Genomic DNA, 22,015 nt, shown 5'->3' with positions numbered 1-22,015 from the left:
CTCCAGTCTCTAAGATGGAGATGGAGATGGAGCTAGAGCGCTGGCAACGAAATGCTATTAAGTGTCATTGCTCATTCCTGCGAAAGATTGATATCGGACCTTAAATATGCGTGCCCCAGCAAGGGGCAGAAAGGTGATGGTGATGACGATGCCGTGGCAGCAACGGCAGCACTAAAAGTGTGACTGACTGCAGGTGCCCCCCCCCCCCCCCCAAAGTTGTTATCCCGAAATATTCCCATATACTCCGAAGGTGAAAGACACCTAGAACGGAAGCCAGAGGCCCGCAATTACGTGTTTTATGAGCCACAAATTGTACCACTTCGAATCGCTAACAACGCCAGGTTGCACTGCATTCTTATGTAAGCTTTCCTTTGCCGCAAGGTCAATGCTGTAACTGTAAAATTGCACCTCAGTACATTTCTCTTTAAGTCGTTAAAAATAAAGAAAATTTAATTAACAAGAGCTTGGAGTAACGGAAGTATCACTTTTATTTGAAAAAAATTGTATAAGATCTATAAATTATACAAAGAACTTGGCAGATCTATAAAAAACTACCACTCCCACTTCCACTCCCACTCCCAATAAGTGATATAACCATTAAAGTGATACACCTGCCCACAAACAATTAATAATCTCGGAACGCTCCAAATGATTGATTAGATCGTATCTCGGGAAACCGCAGACTTCGTGTCCGATACATACCCAGAGTGACCATCGGGTGGGGGCCAGAGACCAGGTGGTGAACTCCTCCAGGTGGAGTTGGCGGGACCCAAGGCGGTTTGCGGTTTTTTTTCGGTTTCGGTTTAAGCGGCTTATCACATTAGCACACTTCCAGATAGATGGAAACAAAAACGTAGCCGAAGAACCGCTGGAGAACCGTTAGCCAGCGCGACATTCGCATCCTGTTTGGGGATCCTTCGCACACTGGCACAGAATGGCCTACACACTCACACACAAGCACAGATGCAGATACACGCGGATGTTGAGATGCTGAGAGATACAAAGATACGGATACAAACGGACACAACTGCCGGCCGGCTGCACTTAACTCTGTGCCTGGACGAGATCTTAACAAAACTAACTCGATCGCCATTGATCGGACGCATTTCAACTGAAAGTCAAGTGGAGAATGCCGACGTCGACATGGGCAGAGGCAGCGACAGAGACTGAAGCAGAGGCAGAGGCATCAGCAGAAGCAGCAGCGCCAAACCAACTGCATTCCCAACCCAAGTCTTACTCACAAAATAAATAAAACAGAATGATACAGACACAAAAAAAAGAAAGAACAACAAAAAACTAAGTCAAACCAATGCAACTCCAACTGAACTGAACTGTGTGCAGAAATTTATGGCTTGGGCCGTGGCCGTCCAGGGAAATGCTCTACAAGGTGGCCAGCTAATAGATCTTAGGTTCCCCCCTCTAGAAACGATAGTCGGCTAATGAAATTGTAGCTTGCGTAAGACAAACGAATCAAGGGAGACCCGAGACTCTATCCGAGATCGATCTATTGGACCTCAAAGAAAGTGGCGCTTGAGTGGGGGAAGACCACCCCATAAGATTAATGGAAAAACAAACGATTCGAGATCCAAGATTGCTATTCGGAAACATTAGGAGAGAGCTCGTTAATGTTTAGCTTTAGTTACAAAGGGTTTCGTTCTGAAATGAGTTGGTAAAGGGGCTTTTATTTATTGTTGAGACCTGAGAGATATTGATACTAATCTTATTCGACAAAGCTTATATAGACATCAAATATTTGATATATTCCACCAATTCCAGTTCTTTCCATCCAAACAAGTAAAGAACCTTTTTAAAACATTAATCAAGAATGGAGAACCTGTACAAAAGATACCTCTTACGTCATAATTCCTGGAGTTTGTGTCGATCCTTGGATGACATTCTTTATGGAACCGCTTTGGGAACCAAGGGACCCACTCTACCCCCATGTAGCGCACAACAAAGTGTGGAAGAAATGCAACGTTCTGGTGATCATTTTGTGTGTGGTTGCCATTTGATGGTGCAACAGGTGGGGCTAGTGGGGCACAAGCAACGGGGCAATAGCAACAGAAACCCAAACAGCACAATCGAGTTTCCACCAATGTGAATTAAATAGTTGGCCAAAAGAGAGGCGACAGAGAGCTCAAATGCCGCTAAAAAACGCAACAAATCCCAGACGTTGGCCACAAAGTAATGGAAATATTGAGAATTCCTTAGCCGCGACCGGGACTCCATCTCATCCACATCCACATCCCCAGTCTGAGTTTTAGTCTCTAGTCTCGGACTCGGACTCGGACTCTAGTGGCATAGCCGTAACTCAAACCGACCATTAGAAACGAACATTAGCAGAAGACGTCGAAGAGCCGAGGCAGCCGAGTCTGCAAAGTCTGCGAAAAAAAAGAACTAACGAACCTTGACAATTAAGTTTGCGCCACTCTGCCAAACCCAATTGGAATTCAATGTGCATGCGATGCCACAAGCAGCAGAAATAAGGCGGTGGGAGGGGCCGGGGCACAGCCAGAAGCTGGGATGGGTGGCAAGAGGGAAGCCGGGAAGCAGAAGCCGCAAATGACGTTGATGATGCTCCCCAGCCTCCTCATCATAACGAAGTTGGCCTTAGTTTGGGGTCCGGAACCCGGGGTCTATGGTCTACAGTGTGAAGAAAAATAAAGGATGTATTAGTCCTTTCATTCCTTTTTCATACGAGTTCATACAATTAAATAGGGTTTAAATAAAACAGTTTAATTCAAAATAAGTATTTTAATAATATTTCTTGCAGTGCAACCTTGAGCCAGAGTCGCTGTCTGTTGCTTGCTAATTCCCCAACAAATGTTTGCCGTTGCTGTTGGCGGCTTCTGCAACATGTGTTGCAACAAATCGGCAACTGCAGCTGGAAAGTCGCGTGATGATGCGCCAAGTGGAGAGGAAAATCTCGTTAAAGGTCGTGTCACAAATTCTGCAGCTCTCGCCAAAGCGGGACAATGCCAAGTGCCAAAAAGCAACAACACCAACCACAAAAACAATATGCCACAGCCACTGCAAGTCGCCGAAGTTGCAGATGCAAACTCGTGCCGCAGTCAACACAATAAATTTTCTCTTTCAGCCCGGTCGAATCTGTTGGTGAACTGCGTGCCTGGCTGGGTGGCCAAGTTGCCAAGTGGCGGTGTCTCCGTCCTCCGACCTGCCCCTCTGCTAAATGGTAGCAGCGACAATCTGAATAAATTTGTCGCCGGCTCGGAAGCCGGTCTTTTCGAGGAGGCGGGTGGACAATTTATGAACTCATTGATAGGCTGATGGAGATCTTTCGCAGAACTATTTATCATGGGAAGGAGTAGCTGTCGAGATGGTTCCAGTTATTAGGTAATACTGGACACTAGTTCATGGGGCTTGAAGCATTGTACTATTTTACAAAAACTTATGCAATTATATCTACTCTATAACACTCATATTTGTAACTATTATTTTTACAAGCCACCACCACCTGATGAAGCCTTAATATCTTACATTTAATAGGTCTTCATTTTAATAGCACATCGTTTAATATAAAACAATTTTCTTCAGTTAGAACTCTGGCAAGAACCCCACCCATCGATATTATCCTTAATACAGTGCAAATCCCGCCTTAAGTACTTACCATTAACCATCATTGCAGTAACTTTGTCTCGGCCATAACCTGGACATGAGTGCCATCATCAGGGCCTTTAATCTCTGGCGGCTCGATCGGCGTCCTCCTGCCTCCATTGTCGATACTCCAGACTTTCCATGTCCGCAGCTCCATGCGTGACCCCGATTCCCGGCAAGAGTTTGGGTTAGGGATATGGATGGGCTGCGATAAGCGATCGCGGAATGAGGGATAACTGGCCGCTTAATGAATGGGTTCGCAATAATTGATGCCACTTTAAATTGGCCAAATGTTGATGGCTCTGGACGGCAAAGAACCAAGGAAACCGAAGGGAAAGTTGGCCAAGGGTCTGCAGGTGATATGCAGGTCTTCGTTACTTCTTCGGGTGATATTTCAACCTTTCTCCCGCTAGCCAAAATCTGGAGAAAATGCATTCTGCGAACGTGATTGGGGGGATGTTGGAGATTCAGTTGCTTGGATGGTGTACGGTGGACTTGAATGTTTGGACATGGCCTTTTAATCAAGCCCACAATGCGAGGCAAGTGATTTTATGTGCTTTCTGTTGCATTTCTGCTCACTGACCAATTTAGCCGGCTGAGCACAAAATTTCACCGTCTTGGCAGATCATCGCACTTGGCACGCAACCCGAAAGCCCGAAAGCCAGGCCCAAAAAATCCGCCAAGTTACCCAAGTTGGCACTGGACTCTGCAACCTGATGTTTATGTATGAGTTCAGTCACATTTTGGGTTAGTTGGATGCTAAAAAAGCCCATACAACACAAGCTAAAAAAAACATATAAAAATGGGATCATTTCTGCTGCGCTGCACTGCCTCTCTGACTGGCACTCGCATGCTCCAATTAGTCGGAATGAGTTCACTGTCCGGCTGTCGGCTGTCCAGCTATCCGGTTGTCCAGCTGTCACTCCTGGTTATATCACCGCATCCAATCCCAATCCCATGCTCAGGCACAAGCCCAAAAACCAAAACCCAAAACGGAGTTGAATGCACCCGCCGGGGGATTTCATTGGCCTCTGACTCTGACTCCCAAGAAGCTGTGCGAAATCGGCTGCATTACATCTGCAACATCTGGGCAGCGAGACATAAACATCACTCATACGTGAATGATTCAATGATTGCATGATCACCGGGCAGATGAGCAAACACCTTGCCACTGCCTCCTGCCTCTGCCTCTGCTCCTGCTTCTGGGCCTGTCCATCTTCGGTGTTGCATGAATTTGCGCAAAGTCTCTTAAAATTTAATTAAAAACAATTATTTAAAAATAAAATTTTAATTAATTGCAATGTTGCATGAGTAGACACCCCGCTGCTGATATTGTAACGGTGGCACTGGCCTCGCCGCATGGGGCATCCACACCTTCAGCTCACGGGTGGCCACTCAAACCACCTCCTCCTCATAAGCCTCCTCTGCCCAAAATCTGATTTCCCCGTGCATGCCAAATGAAATGCATGTGCTATATATGGCCTATATAACAAGTCGCTATGGTATGAGAATAATTAAGTTATGCTATCTGCTGCCTCGTTGCATAATCAACCTGCGGAGATCCGAGTTAATGGCACAAAAAAAGCATATGCTTCGGATTGGGATTAGTCTTCTTAGTCTTGTTTATTGAGCGGAGAGACATGAATAATAAAATGCAGAACAAAGAACTCTAAAGTGGATAGATGAAGAGGATTTTACGATTCGAAAAAGATAGTGTTACATAGTAATCTTGCGATTAACACATTAGATAAGGTTATATAGAAATTTTTGAATTTTAATAAGTTAACATATTTTATTTAATTAAACCTTTTCTTCTAGATAGAACTTGAAAGACAGAATAGCAAAAAACCAAATATATATTTGTACTAATTTTTTTTTCAAATAAAATATTCTAATGCCAGCAGCAATGGCAGTTATAAAGTCAGATCTGTCAGTGCTAAATTAGATTAAATCACATATTTACATACGAGTGCCTGAAGAGACTGGACCAGATCACTAACCACTGAAAAGAAAGCGTTCTCCAAACTGCCTACACGGGCAGGTCCAAGGCTGGGAATAAAGAAATTAACATGTTGCCACAAAACTGCAGTTATGCCCTGGAAGAGCCAACAAGCCAACAGAAACAACGGCCCCAACGAGAAACAAAAACAACTACTATCAGCCCACGGGCAGCAGCAACACATTTAAGAAATGCGCCCAAAATATGCCGAGAACAAGGAAATGTTTACTTTGGCAGTTAACATGCCCTCTCTCTGGACCCAATAATTGCAGGCCAGAACCAACTGGACCAACAAAAAAAATTCCAACTTTACTTTGGCCGAATGCTGCACGCATAAATTTAGCCTTAATTGGCTTTAATATTATGTTGTCAGCAAAAAAAGGGAAAAAATCAAAAAGGCTAAGAACCGAAATCAGCCACGCCAATCAAAAAGGGACAGGATGGGAATTCGGGAATTCGGACAACAAACAGGGAGACTGGGGAATGGTACTTGCAGTTGCCAAATGTGGCACGTTTGCGGATGCCACGGTGTTGGGCTTAATCAGCGGTTTCCAGGCAATTGCCAAAAACACAAAAATGTCTTACACAAAATGGGTGGAGAGGGGCCGACAAGATGCAGATATTCATGTGAAAGTAAAGAACAGGCCCTTAAATAAGCCCAGATCACTGTGATTGCCAATTCCAATGATGAAGATGATGGGTCAGCCTGGCCACGCCAGGCCCTTTCGCTTTCCCTCGCCGCTCTTCCTCCTTTCTGGCCAACAACCTGTTCAACTTTTTGGCGCATTAACGGCTAGCCAAAGTGGCGACAAAAAGAAGCGGCAACTGGGGAGATGATGGGGCAACCTTTTGGGGCAGCCACAGGTTCAATGCCACCCAATGCGACGCAGGCAATAAAAACAAACTACCAAATTTGAAAAAAGGGGAAAATATAGATGGGGAAGCAGCAGAAGTGAAAGACAAAAAAGAACTAGCCAACGTTTATATAGCAATTACCAACGCTGCTCGTGTTTCGGATCATATGCGAGATCACTGTGTGAGTGTTACATCAGATCTAGAGATGATCAAGTTATTAAAGCTATTGGAACCTTTTTTAAAGAAGTCTAAAAGGGTTGGCATTAAATGAATATTTTAAGATTTTATAAGAATGACTGATAATATAAGTTAAGAACAGTATTTTTGAGATGTCCTTAGAGCTTTGTGTACAATTTTAAATTCTTTAATGCGATATAAACTATAATATATTCAATATTAAACTTAGCCTTTTTTTATTCGTCTTACTTGAACCATGATTAACAATAAGTGGAAAAAATATACGTATATTTATTAACGAATAATTCTGTTTTTTTGTAATATATACCTTTAATGGGCTAAAAATATCTTTATAAAAGATTCTAACCTTGTTTTTTGAAAAATACCTAATAGATTGATTTTAATATGGCTCCCTTGACAAGAAATGTTGCATATTTTTAGGGTAACATTATCCTTAGAGGTTATTATGACTGCACTCTATTTATAAACTATCCACACCTAATGATTCTTTTATAAATATTCTATAGTCCCTCACTAGTACTTGGCTTAGACCATTTGCTCATCTCTGATCTTGGCCAGCTGCTGGACTCTAAAGTTACATTGTTGCCCCAGTCGGCTAATATACACACGTATAGAGAAGGTGTGTGGGCATATCCGAGTGTGTGTGTTGGTGTGTTTTGGATTTGGCTTTGGTTTTGGCTTTGACCAGCAACAACATAAAAAGTTCATTATGCGCGCTCGCGAATCGTGACATTGCATAATGGCAGCTGCAAGTGGACTGCGAGTGGCCAGGCGGACATGCAAGGCGCCGCCGTCTGCGTCTGCCTCTCTGGCCTGTGGGATGTCTTGGCCATTCCCCAGTCAAAGGTGGTTAATACACACAAACACACACACAGATACATAGAGACAGAGACACACTCGCACATAGAGATGAGATGAGTGCCACACCTACCTGGAAGGTGCCACAGCGGCTTGGGTTGGGAAATTGATTCCCTGGCTAACGGAGTCGGGTGAGCCGCCTGCTGATCTCTGTCTACATCCACATCTCCGACCACATCTTCATCCCAATCCGCCATCAGTCAGCTCGTCATCGTCAGCCACTACCGCACACGGTGAAGGTGGTTACCTCCTTTAAGTAAATATTCCTAGTCCTCATCGTTAAGTTTATTTTGATTAAAATTCAGAACAGCGTCTTTACTTTTCAAAATTTTAATATAGAGGAGGAACCTAAACTCTATTCCGCTTTAAGAAGCTTTTTTATTAGTACTTGGAGATGAAAACTAATATTAAAATTTCTATCCTCTTCTGTAAAGTGAGGTTTAAGGATAGGAGACTACGGATATGGACGAACTATTTCCTTAAAATTGTTAGGAAATTTTGAAAAACTAATCTTTACTTCTACATGAAATGCTTAATAGTTCCTTAATTTTTTCTTTTTTAAAGGAATTTGCAAAGGTATCTCAACTATAGCTAGTATTTGTAGAAATTCTTTTATTATATTTTTTTGCAGTGAATTGTGCCTCCCATCCTTTGTCCAGGTTGCAATTAGAATCTTTGTCGTGTCGCTGGCTTATCGCCGCACACTTTCCGACATTTTCGAGGTGTGTTCGCCCGGCCAGCTTTCTTCGGTCTTGTGCCAACCCATTCTGGCCCATCTCGGACCATCCCATACCATTCCGATTCCCATTCGCATTTCCCCCTGCTGAAGATAACGAAAAGAAAAAAGAATATGTTGCGGGTATTTTTGTTGTATTTCTCTTTCTAGGTTATCGCTTATAACAACTCGTACATGGCTCTCTTTTTTGTCATACTCCATGGACTGTGACTATGAGTTTAGACGGAGTCATATAATAAAGGCGTTCCAAGGCATGCTCGGAAATTGTCCAACGTCTATATTTGGCGTCTGTGCAATGTTCTCGAACTCCCCGAGTATCCCCACCTGCGCCTGCTGACCACAACCATGCAACCATGCCTCCTTTGCCGGTCCCAGAGCCAAAAGACCTGACTTCGGAATGGGAGTAGAGATGTGTGCCATGTTGACCCGTTTTTATTATGTTTAACATGCGGGAGGAGCAAGGGGAGGCTTGCGACTGGACTGGTACGCTTGACATGTGCACCGAAGCCAATCCAAAATGCTGTTGAACATTGCCAAAATATTTGCAATGCGGTCAGAGTTGAAAAGGTTTCCACCACTCACCCCAAAAGTGGAGTGAGTGCATCAACTTGGTCAGTCGGCGGATGAATGCATGTTTGCTTAGATAAGCAAATGTCGGCTACCGTATCCGAATCTGGTCTTTGGGAAATTGTTTGTACTGGTAGCAATTGCCAAGATACAGATACAGGAGTTATGTGAAACTTTAGAGAAATTGGCAGTGGAAAAAGTGGCATTAATAGAGGCACTTTATGGAGGATAGGATAAGAGGTGAAAAAGTTGAAGCTTTTAGATAATTTATGTATAAAAATTTTTTGATATTTTACTTAAATGATATCGAAAATATAATCTTAAAAAATGTCACCAATTTAAGAAAATCTTTAGATATAGAATATTACGAATATTTCAAGGGTTTCAACGGTTTCAGGACGTTTTATTTAGAAACTAATTAGATACATAAACTTCAAGACCGGATTTATATTTTATTTATATCATATCTATAAATATTCAGCTACAAGTATAACTACACCAATTAATGATAAACCACTTTCGGAAAGTATGCGTAGACACTTGTAAATTACTCCAATTCCTCAAAAAATACTTCTTGTGAGAAGTGTGCGTTTCCCATACGTTATCTAAACTATTTTCTTTCGGATGAGTGCTAAAGTAGATCATCGTTAGGCCATTAGTGGTTCATTAGCAGATCACACACATAACTCATCTGAAAAAAAGTGGATCACTTGTCGTCACACTTTCCCCCACTCCAGCGGCAGCGGCAATTAGCCGCCGGATTGGACAGCCAATCAATTCCCCATTGGATCACAGAGGATGGGAGCCAGGCTCTCTCAATCAAAGATCCCCGTTAAAGGTGCAAAAAACAAGCAATTTCAGCGAAATCGGCAAATAGTGGCGAGAAACAAATAAATAATTGCCCGCTAAAAAGTCAAACAAATCTTCGGCAACACCGAAAAGGAGTAACAACAGCCAAATACTGACAGACACGATGGCTATATGGCAGATACATATATAAGCCGCAAATACTCGTAATATAACAAACGAACAAACGCCGATCAATCAATCAATCATTTTCACTCAGATGTCGATGTTTGGATTGAGTTGGATGGGATCCCAGTCCGCCAGGCCTGGTCCGCCTGCCCTATGGACTTCAGATGGCCATAACCCGAATTCCCCCACCCAGGCCAGCTTCTAGGCCAACTTACATAGCCTTGTCTGGGCCACAGTGCAATTAAATAAACGAAAGTTTTTCATTAATTTCGATTGCAGACGGCCACTACGACTACCACGACGACACTTAGAGCAGCTCTAACTCTAGCTCTAACTCCGGCCCGGCTTCTTCCCCCGATCTTTAAACAATTCCAATTCATTAGCCACGCTTTGGCTGGGCTTTTGGGCCCGCTCGTCAACTTGAGATGGCCGAGAGTGGAGCCAGTTTTCGATGGACCTGGTCTGAGTCTGGGAGCTGGCCGTGCTTGTGGTCGTCATCTTGGTCCAAGACTAGCTGGAGCTGCTGAAGCTGGAGTGGGGCGTGCTCTCGTGCTGCTCATAAATGTCTGATGGATGTGACGTGCCTTGATGTATTTCACTTTTCTTCGCCGCTTTTCCTAGACTTGGCTCAACGAAAAAAAAAAAAACCTGGAGTTGTTAAGTGCCAGCACATACTCGCGCTGCCGCCAGCCGCCTATTGCCCAACAACAACAAGAGCAACAAATAGTTGTTTGTTATTTTTCTAGTTTCAGAAATTTTCACATTACTATAAAGCAAAGAGAGCCCCGAGAGCTTGAGGTGAAAATAGAAAAATCGCTTGGCAAATGAAAAGCGCGAAAAACGCGCGTAGCGAACAAAGCAAACGAACCGCTCTAGCCCCCGTCAGTCTCCTCTTGGGTCAATACTGAATCAAGGGATCTGGGTAAGGGTATACCATAGGTAATTGGAAAAATAACATTTTCCAAAAAAAGGGTATTTTGGATTCCTAACTCAAATACGCATACTAAAATACTTTATCTTCATACTAACAATTTCATTGCTTCATCTTTATCTTTCTTTTGAAGTTTTTGTTTCCATTTTTCATGAATTTTAAAAATTATATAGTAGTAACATTTTGAAGATACATATAAGGGTCTAATTTATGAGGGAGCATGGTATTCGATATTAAGATTTATGGCTTCATGTATCAATAATGTATCAACATTATTATTTATAAAACGACCTTTAGAACACTAAGGACGTCTTTTAGACAGAATCGTGCCCTTAAACCTTTTTAATAATTAAATATGAGTTTTATATTCAAATATTTTTGCTCAAAAAAGAGCACTTGATATTCGATGCTGGAACTTTGTGGTCCTCGGCTTTCGTTTTGGTGTTTGCAAATCCATTTGTCGTCTTATCCGTCATAAGCTCTCAATCGCAGCTCAGAGCTTAGGCCCGACTTGGGCAGCTCCGAAAAGGGAAAGTACAAATCGCACTTTTCCTAGGCACTTAGGGATCGCCATGGGCACTGTCACATCTGCAAATGCACCAAGTTTCTGGGGGATAAGGATGCAACACAAACCCAACCCAAAAAGCGACTTTGGGGAAACCCAACCCAGTCCATAAAAACTCATCCCAAGTTCAAAGTGATTCATTTTGATTCACTTTCGCTTTCGGTGCGTTCGAAATTTAATTTCTTCGCTTTGTCTCGGCTATTTTTTGGCTGGGCCCAGTTGCTAAAAAATTAATAGCTTTTTGTCTCGGTAAATACGCGCATATATGCTGCTATATGTACCCGCCTGCTGGAGCGCTCGGCGACACACATTCTGTGTCTATATATCATGTACAATACACACACCATATGTACCCATGGTTGGGGGAAAGCTGGCTGCCTCCACTGCGTCCGACTGCGACTCTTTGGCCCCCAAGATTGCGTTGCAATTAATCATCGGACAAAACGCATTGTTCGCGTTCCCCCCCAAAGTATAGAAGATGGGATCTGTGGTGGGGAGGGACCGGGATCTGAAAGGGGAGGGGTTTGGGATCTTGGGCCACAAGCCGCGGGCCTGTCACGCACCGCTCTCGCCCAGAACTGCCCACTCCTCGGACTCCAGCTCCAGCTCCAGCTCCAGCGCGCTGCTCCCGAATATTTAAGTCGGCCATCGGCGCTTGTCCAGTGAGTTTTTTCATCGCCCGGTTCCTCCTTCCTGCTCTGGCGGCTCCCTCGTTTTCGCATAGTTTTCTTGACCCAATTTCCCCAGGAATATAAGGTAAAAAGAATTCTTATTGCCAAGAATTTTCCGCTATAGTTATATAATCTCTTAAGAAGCTTAAGATGAAACTATGGCACATGCATACTTTGTTGCTTCGAGCCAAGAAAAGTGGTTCAAGTTTTAATTATTTTCTTTTTATTTTATTATAATTTTTCACTGTATAATAAACTTGGTTTCAATGCATGTATAAGATACACACCTTATATCGTATATATATCCTGTATATATGTATATACATACACATATATATATTCTCATAATGTATGCATGTTGGTATGCGTAAGCGCGTATAAATTAATCGTAATCATTATAGTACTTATGCAGATCATACATTATCTACATGGTTGCTTCTCAGTTTATGTCTGTTAGTCCTCAATTAACATACGTACACGTATATATGTATGCTTTTAGTTCGATCTTGAATCGATTCAAAAATCAGCTTAGTCATTATTATCATTATCATAATATTATTATTAATAATTAAAACTGTGCGAAATCCGCAGTTTTGCCTATCAAAAATTACACCTAATCAAATTTTCAATTATAATTGGGGTCTGGGTAGTACTTGGGAACAGGGTTCGGGCTTCTCTTCTCTCTCTACAATACAAAAAACAACTCAAGTTGCTCGACTTGATCTATGATCTGACTGGATATATCCCTCGCCTACTCTTCATCTCTTCACATATATATTAATATATATAATGTATATATATAGTCATGTTTTAAACCATTTTGTTTTATTATTTTGCATTAGAACACATTGTAGTTTGCAGTTCGTGTATGTGAGTCTGTGAAATCAAAAGATTCTTTACACAAAAATCAGTAAACTTAGACTTTTATTTCTGTATTTCTGTAGTATTCGTCCTACTGAAAATGCTTCGATTTTGGGACACTAGAGATGCTTCACTAAGGCTAGTACTCAATTACTATCAGCTATAAGATCTGATAAGTTATCTAAATATTTGCTATAGGTCTCTAGCTTGTTTCCCGTTTTTTGGGAGGCTGACTCGCTGCCTAGGGAGAGTCTCGTTAAAAAGTGGTGTTTGGGTCGGTTGAAGTCGTTCCTTGGTTAGTATGTCTAGTAAGCCATGCTTATGAGGGTTCTATATTTTGTCTATATATTGCTTGATCGATCTGAGATTGATATTGGCTAGCCTAGATGTCAGCCATAAGCTTGGCGAGCAGCAAGCTGTAATAAGGGTCTTCAAGCGTTTTCAAGGATATATCGATATCGATTCAATCGGCGCCTTCTGATATCTCTCGATGGCTTGATCTGCCTCAGCTAGTTACTCGTAGTTCCTTTCTAGTTACGATTTGGAATCATCACAAGTCCAAAACTCCTCTAACGCAGCCAAATACTTGGCTAAAACTTTTGGTTCTTCTCCGCCTAACTGTGCCGCATCTTTGGCATTTAAATCGTTTCTATATCGCTTCATTTTCATTTTCGATTTCTTGTTTATTATTTTGTTTATCGATTGATAGTTAGATTTTGTTTAACATTTAGAAGAGAGATTATGCTTTCGTTTTTGTTTTTTGTTTCTTTTGAAATGCACGAACTTGATTTTATTTCATAATTTTTATTTACAAATATTATGTTGGTTTTTTTCTTTGTTTTTTTCTCGAAATATAAAATAACTTTTTTTTTTTTTGTGTATTTTATTCATTTTGTTTTTATTGCGCATATAAAAATATCAAAAATTCTTTATTCTTTTTAGGTTTTTCGGTTTATATAATTTTCTTTTAATTCTTCCTCGTGGAACTATGTGTAAGTCTGTTGTGGTTGTTTTATATATATATTTTTAAATATATATTTGCCTGACTTGCTCTAAGTATACAAAACTTGTTATGAACTTTCAATGCCAAAAATTAAATGACAAAGTTAAAATTTTTTTCTTGTCTCAAAGGTTACACCTTCTCCGTGGCCTATCCACCTGACGCTTTTCATTTTTTATTTTTTTTTTTTGTTTAATTTTTAAAAGTTTTTTTTTCGCATTTTATATAAATATGTACAAATATATTTTCCGTATAAAATTATAATAAAAAAAATGGCGTCAATTTGAATTATATTTTCTGTTAGTGTTTTTTGAAATATTCCTCTGCCTTTTTCTATTTAAAAGTCATAATTCAGATCTTTCAAACTATTGGCGCCTGAACTCTAGTTTAGATTTTCGGAAGCTTATCATTAACTATTAGTTTGTTTCGGTTGTTGTTGTTGTGGTTTTGCATAAAGCACAGCACATTAGAGGCAATTTTAACATTATGTATAACTCGTAAATATTTCCGTTTCATTTCGCTTCTTTGGAGTATAAATAATGTATATATATACGAGTGTGTGGGAGGGAGGGGAGTTGCTGAGTGTGTATTTCGATTTGTTGCTGTTCAGTTAACTTAACTTCATGCTCGCTATATGCTAAGTATCTGTGTGTGAGTGCTGTCTGCGTGTTCGTGGGTTTTTTTTGCTCTGGATGATCGATCTGATTAGGCGACCCGCGACGATGCGTTCATCAAAACGATATTAAGATGCCGGCCAGTTCTGGCAACACCAACCAACGCATCGAACTCATCGCTTCCCAGTCGCTTGAATAAAGAGTTTACTTGCGTTTAAAATTAACTAATCACTTCAAGCTCGATGCCCAAAGTGTTGTATTTAAATGTACATACAATTATGTGTGTATATATGTGTATAATCATATGTAGTAAATTATTTTCCTCGGCTTCGGCTTCTGCTTCGGCGTCAAATGCCCTTTCGTTCAACGTATGTATGTACGTACACCCAGCTCTCTCTAAACGTCATGAAAAAATAAGTTACTATCAAATGAATTCTCTTATATTGGTGTGTGTATATAGTATAACTTAGCAAGAAAACCCTTCACTTGCCTTCGTTATCATCATATAATTATTATTTAATATTTTCTTGCTTTTTGTTTTCTTTTGCCCATTTCTATATGTTATAGGTATAGTATAGTTATAGGTGATGAAGCAGAACATGATGTGTGTGCTTGTAAAAGTTTGTAAACTTGTTCTATTGCATCGATGCGAGACTTGTGGAAGTACTAATGTGCGACGCGGTGCCCAACGTGGAGGCCATGTCTCCTTGGTAGCTGAACTGTTGTGGCAGAAACAGAAAATGTTTGAGAAATGGTGCTTCCTTTTTTAAAATCCCTATCCTTACCTGCGGAAATAGCGGCTCTTCTGCTATGGAACCCAGCGGCCCTGTAGGATCCGGCGGCGTCAGTTCCACACTCTCGCCCGTAAACTCTTTGTCGAAGTACCTTGTATCCGTATCGGATGTCACTTGAGGCTTGAAAGGCGGTTCAATCTGTAGAAATAATTGTTAAAAATTTGCTTACGGGGTTTATATTTTTACAAATACCTTCTTCTGGACCAGATCTGTCCAGTTAATACTCGCAAAGAAGGGATGTGCTTGAATCTCCTTGACATCATCCTTGCCACCGCCCAAACGCTTCTTTGGATCCTTGGCTAGCAGACCGGCAAGCAGGTTCCTCGCCTCATCTGTGATATTGCGGGGGAATTTGACCTCTTCCACTAGGATTAGCGTAAAAAGCACATCATGATCACGATTGTAAAACGGAAGACGTCCACAAATCTGAAAAATATATACAAAATTGTTATCAATATTATTCAGAGGCCTTGGTGATGAGTAATCCAGCGTACCATCTCGTACATGACCACGCCAGTGCCCCACCAGTCGACTGCCTGGCCATAGTCATTATCGTCTAATACTTCCGGCGCTAGGTATTCTGGAGTGCCGCAGAAGGTTTTCGTTGTACGGCCGTAGGTGATGTCCTCTTTACACAGACCGAAGTCGGCGACCTTGATGTGGCCATCTTTGTCCAGCAAAAGATTCTCCAGCTTCAAGTCGCGGTAAATGATGCCCTGTGAATGAAGATAGCCAAGGGCCGAAATGATTTCAGCTCCATAAAAGCGGGTGCGGTCCTCGGTGAAGATCCTCTCGTGGCTAAGATGCCAGAAGAGCTCGCCTCCGTTCACATACTGCATTACGAAGCACAGGCGGTCGTTGGTTTGAAACGAATATTTAAGTGACTGCGGAAACAGAACCGATCAGGTGAGTTAATGTTCAAAATCTTATTCTTAAATGGCTGCTTACAATGAGGAACGGATGGTTTGTGGATTTGAGTACACGACTTTCGGTCAGGGTATGCGCCACCTCGTCCTTCTGGATGATGACCTCCTTTTTGAGAATTTTGATCGCGTACAGCTTGGCAGTGGCTTTCTCGCGACACAGGATAACCTTACCGAAGGTGCCCTTGCCGAGCACCTTGAGGAACTCAAAGTTTTCCAGTGTCTGTAAAGAGATAAGAGATTAGATCGATTACGCACATATGTCGGCCAATGCCGGACCACAATTTGTTGGGAATACGCACCACTTTCTTAATGCCGCTGCTGTTGCAGGTGGTACCTTGCACGGAGAATTGCTCAGAGAGCTCCACCTCGGCAATACCAGCCATGTCCACGTCAGCCATGTCTGTCTGCACCGACGGCGACATGGCCATTTCGCCCATCTCGATTAGCCGACTGGAGACATTGCGGATGGCCTCCGTCCACTGCTGACGCTCTAGTTCCGTGTCCACTGCGAACGTTCGCTCGATCACAGAGGTCCACTGAAGGCCGCGGATGATAAAGGTGAAAGGCTTCGGCCGATCCACTGACATAATCTGACAGCCGCGCACTGTAAAGTTGTTGAGCTGCTCCGACGTCGTGCTGGAGCTGTCGTTCGGTTTACTGCGGTATCCCATCAGTGCTCCGTCGGAGTGGAGCTTAAAGTAGCGTTGCCGCCAGGTCTTTATGTGCTCGCCCCGCTTCAACAGCCATCCCTCTTTTACCACCGTAGGCAGGGCGGTCAGGGAGTGGTCCATGCTCATGCTGCCTGTGTCTGTTTCTTGCCAGGATCCCTGGCTCCGGGAGTGGTTATCGCCGCTGTAGCCGCTGCTGCTTTGGCTGATATTTTTGATGTTGATGCTGTTGCTGCTTCTGCTGGTGATGGTATTGGAGGTGATCAGGGGCGAGTCCGGGAGCCGGGTGGCTGATCCTGGCTCTGAGGCGCTGGCAACCACAGTCGATCGCCGCTGCAGGGTAAGTAACGGTAAGTAATTCGTGTTGAGGCTGTTCCGGTAACTCTGGGATAATCAAAATTCAGTGCCTGTAAGCAAAACAATCAAAGAGGCGCCATTAGACAGGGTCAACTATCGAGTTTGCTGCCCCAATAGCGCTTATCTCACGCTGCTTGACTGATAGCCGTCCGTCTTTGGCTTCGACTATGGCACGGGTATGGGCACGAGTACGGATACGGGTACGGGCACGGGTACGGGTAGGGCATGTGTGTAAACAATTGGTATTGTCATTTTGCATGTTTATGGCAATTCTGCTATGAATTTCGAAACTGACGCTTGCGTCAGCAGCTGCAATGACTTCCAAATGCAGCTGGTTCGACAAAAGTCTGGGATTCGGTTCGAGCAAAAGCAAAACATTCGCGGCATTTCCGCTTGCCGCAAAAGCAAAAGGGATTGGGCACTGCCTCTTAGTCACTGCCCCACTTCCACATCCACATTGACGTCCATATCCACATCCACATCCAAATCCACAACCACAATCACATGCAGACGTAGGCGCCAGGCGATGGTACTTTCGGCTTCAAACGAAATTCCCAGCCATGTTACGCAGCGATACCGAGCGCAAATTGTTCGCGATTGCATTTAGCGCGAAATTAAATCAAAACAAGTCGACAGGCGGCGACTGTTCATGAACTTATACATATAGACCTGTACACTGGCACTGTCGCACTGGGCAGAGCAGCACGGCACACCACACCACACCATAGCACACCATAGCACACCACACAGCTGCAAAAGCATATTCATTTACAATTTGCGAAAATGTCAACGACGGGGGACGGATGGCCGCCGGCTGTACAAATTTCGCTATCTAAAACTGTAAACAAATGTACATAAAATAAAAATCGACAAAATACACGCACACACACACACACACAAACATACATACATATGTGGACATGCGGACGACACGCACACATACGCTGGCAGACAGACATGGCTGCATTGCAAAGTGCGAGGCCAGACTGTTGGGGGAGGGGGTGGCGCAGGGGTGGGGGGTAGGAGGACAGACAGTACGCGTGTCTGCCACAACATAAAGGTGTGTGCGTGCATGTATGCTCGAGTGTTGGTTTATTTGTGTCTGTGTGTGGGCAGCGAGCAGCGCAACATGTCAAATCACGTCGTGGAAATGGAGAATTAGACATGGAAAAACGGAAAAGCTGGGAAATCTCGGGAAAACTGGGGAACCACTTCTTTACCCACCTAGTTGGGCGAGAAGAACGAAAGCGACTTTTGCTGTTTGTTTTTCTGCTAGTTTTGGTCTTTTGGTGACGGTGACGGCAGCGACAACGTCACGGGCCTTATTATTGTGCGTGTTGTTGTTGCTGCTGTTTCTGTTGTTTTTGTTGTTGCTGCTGCTGCTGCCGTATTTGTTGTTGTTGTCGTGTTAAGGTGCCAGACACCAGAGGACGGATCGGAACGGAGCAGTCCACACACACTCACACACATACACAGAACAGACAGACACCCGCTCGCAAACACACGAATATTCTGTCCGCGAACGCCTCCCGGGCGTTGGTTAATCAGTGCTTAAGCTTTTCCAACGCGGCGGTGCACCAAATGCAAATTTCTAAACTTATTTTTCATAAACACAAACGCACACAGGCACAATAAATTTTCCATGTACCGTTTAGTTTTTTACGCTTCACTTTTTTTCGATAACCAGTGTTGCCAGATAATCGAATCATCCATACATCGAAACCCACTAAAAAATCCAACATCCACTTAATTTAAAAATTTGTTAAATTTAAAAATAACACAACTAAAATGATTGACACTGCTTTGTTAGACTTAATCAACTATTATTGACTTAATTAAGCGACATATCAACAAACTGTTGAGATTATAAGTACTTTTTTAACTTTGGTATCTTTTTTAGTATCAAACACGATGTTTAAATGTAACATTTTCTCGGATAGATTTACTCATACAAAACTTAAATTAATTTTTTAGTAAGAACAACAAGATATGTTTTTATTTGCATATGGGATTTACGCTTCCGGCTTCCTGCTCTTTCAAAAATACCGGACAAAGAAAATACTACACGTCGGGCAACACTATTTTGAACCGGGTAATCTAACGAGGGATGGAAAATATACCGAAGGAAGGTAAAAGCAGAGAAAGATTACCAAACGAAGAGGACTTTGAAAATACCAGAAATATTTACGGACAGATGATGGAACGAACGAGGGAAATGGGGTATTGTTCAAAACCAATTGGTAAAGTTTTTTATTTTATTCCCCGAAAAAGCATAAACAAGTGTGAACCAAACGCAAATTAATTAATAAAAATAGTTGCCAACTGCTATCGACTAAAAAAGTGGTCAAAGAAAGTGAGGGAGCATAGATGTTCTAAGCCAAAAGTTCGTGAAAGTGAGTGTGTATCACTGTGGGCTGTGGTCCGCAGCGGTGCATTGCCGAATATTTGCAATTGGAGTAACATAAGCAATGAGGCGAGTGCATTCAATTAGCAGGAAAAGCAAAGTCGCTTCGATCGTGAAAAAAGCAGGAAAAGGCAGAGTCTGAGGCAATCAATACAAAGGCAGCTACGGGCCCCTTTCGCGAGCGTGTGTGCGTGTGGCGTGAAAACAAAACAAAGTGTGTGGCAGAAGTGGAAAAGAAAGCGCATAATTGAATAAATAATAACAGAAACAGGGCAAATGGCAACGACTCAATGGCAAAAGCAAAGCCGCCACCGCAGCAAAAGACAATTCATGCATATGCGAAGAAAATATTCCAAGCTTTGGCTATTGTTTATGTGATTTGCAAATATGCACAAACACAGCTGCAGTCTGCCAGATAACTGTTGTTGACCACAGGGGCGTACGCCAGATTTTTTATCAGGGGGTTCCCAGTGATTGCAGTGCAATGAAGCCTGTATAAGCTGCATACTTGGTTTTTCCAATAAAAGTGAAAATCCAGGTGGTCCATTCGATCCCCCTGGGAAAACGCCGTCTCTGGCTGTGCGGGTGCATTGCTCGCCAGGGTTGGCCAAGTGAGGGGAACAGAGATAGCCATAGTCGAAGAGAGAATAGGGAAGAGAGAGAGCAGTGCAAATCGAATTAGTCCAGACTTTTGGTCACGCCCTTGAACTTTATTTTAACCCACGACCACCCACTCCCTACTACCCACAGCTAGCACCTAAGGACCCAACATCCACACAAACACCACACAAGATGTTCAACTTTATGAAGAAGAGCGCCGGCGACGACGACAAGGAGCGCCGCAAGCGCGAGAAGAAGCTGCGCAAAGAGGCTAAGGGCACCAGCTCCGGCAGCGGTATCGGAGGCGTTGGCGGCGTCACCGGCAGCATGAGCACCGACGAGTTGCTCCGCCTGGACGAGGTGCGCCGCTCGCTCAAGATCCGCGGCCGGCGCAAGGAGAAGGAGAAGCTACCCAGTGGCATTACGGCGGATTATAGTGCTGATTTCTTTGCCGCCCTGAATGCGGATTCTAGCGCCAACGGCAGTAATGGAGGAGCTTCGACTGGAGGTCCCGAACAGGATCGTGGCAATGAGGAGATTGTAGCATCTGTGATGACCCACATCGAGAGCCGTTCGTCCAACGGCGCCGGCGTGAGTGTCAACTACAGTGAGGTCACACATTCCCTGCTGGCCGGCGGCAAGGTAAGTTCAGAGATTCTCCTAGAAACAATCAGACCACTTATTACTTTCCTCCTTAGAATCGCTTTTTACCGCCTGTGCCGCCGAAGCCGCCTAAGCGCGGAATTCTAAAGGGATCCCGTAGTAACATGACCAATGTACACGAGGAAATCACCTTTACGGGTGGCGGAGGAACCCCGGAGATGCTCGTGCGCAATACCATGCAGAACGAACTGCTGGCAGCTGGCTCAATTGGCTCGAATTCCAGCCAGCATGGCACCTCCTTCACCTCCGTGGAGAGCCTCCGCAGCGACGGCGAGCAGCCGGGCGTCCACCAACGGGCCATGACCCTGCCGGCAAACGCTCGCTATGGAGCTGCTCCGCAAGCTACCAGCCATCTGCATGTGCTCACCTCGCCGTCACCCAGCGCCGATAGTCTCACAGATACCACAAACTCCTCGTTCGCCACGCCACCCTTCTCCCTGAGCCCAGTCGGCGAGTCTCAGGGAATCGATCGCTGGGCACGCGTTCATGCTTTCGAGGATGTGGAGCTGCCGCTGCCGCCAGTGCAACTGGTGCAGCTACCACCACCCAGACAGCTGATCATCCGACGACAGAAGTCGCCGAGACAAGATTTCGGCTTTAGTCTACGAAAGGCCATATGTTTGGATAGAACCGAGTCCCTGATGTCGCCCATCTTTAGGCCGGTGATTTTCGCCGAGCCTGGTGCTGGAGGTGGAGCTACTGGGCTTCTGCCCGGCGACCGCCTCATTAAGGTGAACGGCACTTCAGTGGGGGAGTTGTCACGTGAAATAATTATAGAAATGATACGAAACAGCGGTGATGCCGTCACTGTAGAGGTATATTTTAAGCTTCTATTCTCGAATTTTGATATCTAATGATATTGTTTTTTGTGCAGGTCCAACCAGTGGCCGAGTTGGTGGAGCTTAGCAAGCGCTGTATGGCACCCAGTACAGCCACCGTGGAGGAGATCGATCATTCCATTACCAACGACAACTGCAACACCCTCCGGCGCAGTGCCAGCAAGCGTTTCAAACGTCAGGTGAGTCGGGATGCCTTCCATTAGTGGATCAAGCTCACACCTGTGATTGATGGAGCTACCAGCTAGTCATCCTAGCTTTGCAACGAATAGCCCCCGGGGCTTTGCTTGCATAACAACATTATCCATTAGTATGTATCGGA

General features: G+C 43.7%; 3 protein-coding genes across 10 annotated transcripts in view; 1 reads left to right on the top strand and 2 right to left on the bottom strand.

Moving 5' to 3' along the window:
* Sb (serine proteinase stubble) overlaps nt 1–7,837 on the bottom strand; it is a 37,078-nt gene extending 29,241 nt beyond the window's left edge. Inside the window, exon 1 of one of the 2 annotated variants that reach the window (XM_070281858.1) lies at nt 7,599–7,837. The gene's annotated coding sequence lies outside the window, so the exon portion shown is untranslated. Of the gene's footprint in view, nt 1–702; nt 904–7,598 lie in introns of those variants that run through there. The other variant, XM_017236514.3, reaches the window with a different exon arrangement.
* Nucleotides 7,838–13,619: 5,782 nt separating this feature from the next.
* Akt (Akt kinase) lies at nt 13,620–18,969 on the bottom strand. 4 transcript variants are annotated; one of them, XM_017236667.3, is made up of 7 exons: nt 18,839–18,969; nt 16,465–17,240; nt 16,188–16,385; nt 15,734–16,123; nt 15,432–15,665; nt 15,231–15,377; nt 13,620–15,164 (listed from the first exon to the last, which is right to left on the bottom strand). In XM_017236667.3, the coding sequence occupies exons 2-7, from the start codon at nt 16,960–16,962 to the stop codon at nt 15,081–15,083; spliced, it is 1,551 nt and encodes a 516-aa protein (XP_017092156.1). In that variant the 5' UTR covers nt 16,963–17,240; nt 18,839–18,969; the 3' UTR covers nt 13,620–15,080. The 4 variants fall into 4 exon arrangements, with proteins under 4 accessions (XP_017092156.1, XP_017092155.1, XP_070137188.1 ...); XM_017236666.3 differs by having other exon boundaries at nt 18,813–18,898; XM_070281087.1 differs by having other exon boundaries at nt 18,663–18,878.
* A 329-nt stretch (nt 18,970–19,298) lies between these two features.
* Mhcl (Myosin heavy chain-like) overlaps nt 19,299–22,015 on the top strand; it is a 30,707-nt gene continuing 27,990 nt past the window's right edge. For 3 of the 4 annotated variants that reach the window (XR_011443111.1, XR_011443112.1, XM_017236314.3), the window contains exons 1-4: nt 19,299–19,430; nt 20,345–20,836; nt 20,893–21,672; nt 21,732–21,875. Coding sequence is in view for 2 of the 4 variants with exons in the window: in XM_017236314.3 (XP_017091803.2) it covers nt 20,387–20,836; nt 20,893–21,672; nt 21,732–21,875 (1,374 nt within the window). In the remaining 2 variants the exon portion in view is untranslated. Of the gene's footprint in view, nt 19,431–19,552; nt 19,664–20,344; nt 20,837–20,892; nt 21,673–21,731; nt 21,876–22,015 lie in introns of those variants that run through there. The other variant, XM_070281080.1, reaches the window with a different exon arrangement.

The sequence above is a fragment of the Drosophila bipectinata genome, chromosome 3R, assembly GCF_030179905.1.
Source record: "Drosophila bipectinata strain 14024-0381.07 chromosome 3R, DbipHiC1v2, whole genome shotgun sequence".
Lineage (NCBI taxonomy): Eukaryota > Metazoa > Arthropoda > Insecta > Diptera > Drosophilidae > Drosophila > Drosophila bipectinata.
This window is presented reverse-complemented; position numbering and strand designations above follow the sequence as displayed.

Excerpts from the sequence above, each read along its gene's own strand:
- Akt (XM_017236667.3), bottom strand. The coding sequence starts at position 16,962 with ATGAGCATGGACCACTCCCTGACCGCCCTGCCTACGGTGGTAAAAGAG. Across the intron at positions 16,124-16,187 it reads CAAACCATCCGTTCCTCATT|TCACTTAAATATTCGTTTCA; the intron begins GTAAGCAGCCAT and ends CTGTTTCCGCAG. Across the intron at positions 15,378-15,431 it reads CAGATCTGGTCCAGAAGAAG|ATTGAACCGCCTTTCAAGCC; the intron begins GTATTTGTAAAA and ends TTATTTCTACAG.